Source organism: Lathyrus oleraceus, chromosome 1, assembly GCF_024323335.1.
Source record: "Lathyrus oleraceus cultivar Zhongwan6 chromosome 1, CAAS_Psat_ZW6_1.0, whole genome shotgun sequence".
In the NCBI taxonomy this organism is placed as follows: domain Eukaryota; kingdom Viridiplantae; phylum Streptophyta; class Magnoliopsida; order Fabales; family Fabaceae; genus Lathyrus; species Lathyrus oleraceus.
Window position 1 is genome coordinate 388,097,328 of NC_066579.1, and position 4,675 is coordinate 388,102,002.

At 32.4% G+C, this 4,675-nt stretch overlaps 1 protein-coding gene across 1 annotated transcript; it reads left to right on the top strand.

The window, feature by feature from the left end:
• The first annotated feature begins 548 nt into the window (after positions 1-548).
• Positions 549-2,651, top strand: LOC127073438 (ethylene-responsive transcription factor RAP2-3). The gene is made up of 2 exons (XM_051014588.1): positions 549-1,016; positions 1,748-2,651. Exons 1-2 carry the CDS (start codon positions 845-847, stop codon positions 2,374-2,376), a joined length of 801 nt encoding a protein of 266 aa, XP_050870545.1. The 5' UTR covers positions 549-844; the 3' UTR covers positions 2,377-2,651.
• The last annotated feature ends 2,024 nt before the right edge of the window (positions 2,652-4,675 follow it).

Genomic DNA, 4,675 nt, shown 5'->3' on the forward strand with positions numbered 1-4,675 from the left:
CAAAAAAGAATAATTCAAAGACCAAAAGTTTGTTAATTATGGCTCAAATCAATACAAAAAGTAATTCTAGAAGTGTTTATGTTCTACTTTTGAAGGATAAAAAAGTAATTCTATAAATACAAAATTAATTAATTAAAAATATATTTTCATAATTGCGGTCCAAACTTATTTCATTTATTCAATTTAAAATAAAAATAAAAACAAGTGACCCCACAAACCACACCACACTCCCAGCGTGGGACTTTTTTCTGGGATTTAGCTTTGCTGTAGTAAAAATAACTCGTATTCACGCATCTAAGTATACGATACTGTCTGATCAAGATCAGACATGATCAGACGGTTCTTATTTAAAAAGTGTTATATTTAAAATATTAAAACTGTTTAATACGAAGCGTACGATCAAGATCAAACAATTAATATCATCTTTACAGCATAAACGCGTAAAAAGCAGTGAATTAAAATTCTTTTCTCTATCTCTGTGCCATTAATATTTGTCATCATTTTCATCAGCGTTACATTTCAAAACCAAACACATCCTTAAGAAAAAAACCACAAAACAAAAACAAAAACAAAACCACTCTCAAACACCGTCTTTAACCTTAACCCAACACCAACCCGCCACGTAAGCAACCTCTCACTCACCACCGTTTGATCATAAATCAACCCTTTATGATTCAGAATCTTTAAAGTGGGGCCAACCACCTTGAACCCTCTATATAAATACACATATAGATAGATACACTCTACTCTCTCTTTCTCTCTCTGTCTCTATCTCTCTCTTTCTTTCTCTCACATCATTTCACAAATATTTTTCTTCTGTTTTTCTATCTAAGAAGCTGCAAGAATGTGTGGTGGTGCTATCATCTCAGATTTCATTGGTGTCAAGCGTGACCGTGACCTCTGGTTTGAGCTTGATCCTTCTGTTGATCTACTTGGTCTCGGTGCTGTTACTAACACCCCCACTTCCAAAGATTTACCTCCCCTTCACTTTCCGCAAATTTTCTCACCCAAAAGAGGTACCAACTACTACTATCACTTCTTCTATGTTCTTCCTATCCGATTTTTTTTTTATCATGGGTATGCTTATTTTTTAACTTGTTCATGATTTTTTTGAATTTAATTTTATTTACTTCAAAAATATAAAAAAATTGTTGCAATAAAATATATTTTTTAATAAAAAAAAATGTAATTTAATTTAATTTATTTTATTATATATATGACGTCACTTTATTTATTTATATAGAAAATTTTATTTCTTTGTAGATGTATCTTGCTATGTCCATAAAATTTGGCTTTTGGGTGTTTGGTACTACATGTACTAGATGCATGAATGATGTGCTGTTTCTAGAACAGTTTTTAAGGAAGGTTCAAGAATTTACCTTTTTTTACGTAAAAAAAAATTAACAGAGACGTCAATTTTGTTCAGGTCACGTTTTCCAATGTTATTTAAAAACAAAAGTTAAAGAAAAGTTATTTTTTTTAATTTTATACTAAAAAAATAAAATACTTTTTTTGATATCATCGATCAAATACAATGATCCTAACATATGCGATGTAACTAAAGATGCTTCGAAAATATTAGCTAGTATTGAGTCATCGACACCAACCACCTCCACACACATCAAGAAGAGGAGAATATATAATAATTTTTATTTATTTATAGTGGTAAAAAAAAAAATATATATTTTTTGAGGTGTCACGTGATTCTTAATGTAATAGAGTTCTGTGTTTTTTTTGTATGTGGCAGTGGTTGCATGTGACACTGCAGAGAAGAAACAAAGCGTGGTGACTGTAGAGAAAGGTAAGAAAAGCACCGGAGGGAAAAGAACCCGTAAGAATGTTTACAGAGGAATCAGGCAGAGGCCATGGGGGAAATGGGCTGCAGAAATAAGGGACCCACAGCAAGGTGTCCGTGTCTGGCTCGGTACTTTCTCGACGGCTGAAGAGGCCGCCAGAGCTTATGATGCTGCCGCGAAGAGAATCCGCGGAGACAAGGCTAAGCTGAATTTCCCAGATGCTCCGGTTGGTTATGCTGCTAAAGCTGTCACCGCTCCTCCAATGAAGAAGCGGTGTGTTAGCTATAGTTCTGATCAAGTCAGTTCTCAGCAGGCTAGCTCTGAGTCTGCTGGGTCTGAGATTGATCAGGAGATGGAAATCAAAAAGAAAATGTCTGATCTTGAATGGATCCTAGGTTTGGAGAATGACTTTTCTCAGGTTCAGGCCCATACTCAGGCTCAAGTTGTGCCCCAACCTCAGCCTGAGCCTGTACCCGCGCCTGCGCCATTCACTATGCCTGCTGAATGGGACAACAATTTCTTGGACGCATGGACCTTTGAAGAAATGATTGACCCCATCCATAACCTGATTTTTAACTAGGGAGTTATTAACAATGAAAAACTATTGCACAAATGGAACACCTTTGGGTGGTTCATTATTATTATTATTATTATTATTATCTTGTTTATTTACTATGTTTATGTTTAAAGTTTTGTGAACTGTATAAACTATGTGGTTTGCGATTTTAGTATGGTGTTGTCTTTGTTTCTGTCTTGGATGTGGAATGATTAAAATTATAAATCATTTAGGTGCGGCTTTTTGTAGTTGTGAATATGATTATTATTCATAAATAAAAGTATGTAAGGTTTTTCAAACTGTGTTTTGTTCATATTTACTGAAACAGTTTTTGTCCACTAATTTTCATGCCAAACACGGGATAAATTTGAACACATTACGTACAAGAAGCTGGTGTAATGAGACCAATGGAAATGTATTTTATATCGTGTTGTGTTAACTTTTTGTGCATAAATAATAGTTTGGTAATATGTTAATGATATTACTAATAATTTTTGTTGAGTGTGATATGTGGCATATACATATAGTGATTCTTGTCGTTTATGTATGAAGTGATCAAACATAGGAATTTGATTGTGATATCTTGGAAGGATGCATTGAATCTGATACCTAGTACTGTTAGAAGAATAATACTATACATTGTTAGTGATGCATGTTTTAGTTAATTATTTATTTAAATTCACTTGCTAATAAGTTAATATTTTAACATAAATACACAATTTGGAGTAATTGTCAAACAAACAAATTCTTGGAGGTGCAAGTGTCATATATAATAAGCAAAAATATATATAATAAGCAAAAGCAACTCCATCAAGAAGGTGGTTATGAATTTAATCATTACGTATTTTTGAAAATTTTGTTAATATATAAAAATAAAGTAAATGATGCTTGCTTATATGTTTTCATGATAATATACTTTGTCACATTGAAAATAAAAGGTTAAATAACATTTTTGTCCCTTATATATACTTTGGTGTTTATTTTTGTCTTTTATTTTTTTTAAAAGATCAATTTGATTATTTTTTACTTAAATAACTTCATATCAGTCCTTTCCGTCAATGGTGTCAAATGTTGCATCTGTGGCGTGTCAAATGTTGCATCTGTGGCATTTGGAATGGTATTTCTTCTTCACGACCTTCTTTACTGCGCATTCACTGGTATTCAAAAAAGGGTCTAATTCTATTGATTTCCATCCAAATTTCCCGAAACAAAACCTAAATAAAAAATGTGGATTCCATAAGCATGAGTTATGGGCGTTGTTCATCATTGTTAGGGAAAACAGAGAGTTCTCAAAGTATTGATTCGCAATTTTACAATAGTTTTAATCTGCGATGAAAACCTTGTTGTCGTTGTGGAGACATTATTGTTCGTCGCAGGGCAAGAACAATTAGCAACTATAGAAAACTTTTCTGGAATTGTCCATATTTTAAGGTGAGCTGTAATGGTAAATAGTGTTCGTATAAAATTTTTGGGATAAGTTCTTGTGAATCTTCTACTTATGACATTGTTTGTTGGTTTCTTAATCTATATAGGGATATAATCAGGTTGGTTGTGACTTCTTTGACTAGTTCTATGAAGAAGCTGAAAATGAAAAGGATCAATTCATGATTAAGAAAAAAAGTAGACTGAAAAAGTTAACAAAAGAAAATGAGAAAGTAAAAATGGAGGTTGAGAAATTAAGGCTCACAAATCTTAAACTAAAAAATGCTATGAAGAACATGATGAAGTGAAAAAAAAATCGGAAGCTTACGTTTTAGGTTGTTTTCACTATTTAAATAACCAAGATGTTTTAATTTTACTAGGTTAACAATTCATGACATATCAAATTTAGTTGAATTTTGGTTTAGTTGAAAGATTTAGCTGAATGTTGGTTTACTTGAATTATGTACCATTGATATATGAATTATACCAATTTTAGTTGTACTAGATTTAGTTGTACCAGTTTTAATTGATAATGTTGGTTTCAATTTTGAATTATATATATACCAACTGCATTTTTTAATGCACTTAGCCTGGTTGTTGGACCCTATATGACACCTGATGATGATGTCTTCCTAATACTTAACTTCTTTGGCCTCCTTTGATTTGTTTGAGATTGATGATAAACATGACTTGCCTAATTGCATAACTATCCCTAGTCTGACTGGTCTTATCTAGTTGTTGAGTTTGTTGAATTGGTTATTCACTAGCCTTTGTCTGACTTCCATGATCTGGTTGTGTATATGGTGTCATCTTACAATTAGACTTATTATGGTCATCCTGCTTGCACCTACTACACCTAAGAACCATTCCATTTTTTTCTCATTTTATGATCTATGCCATC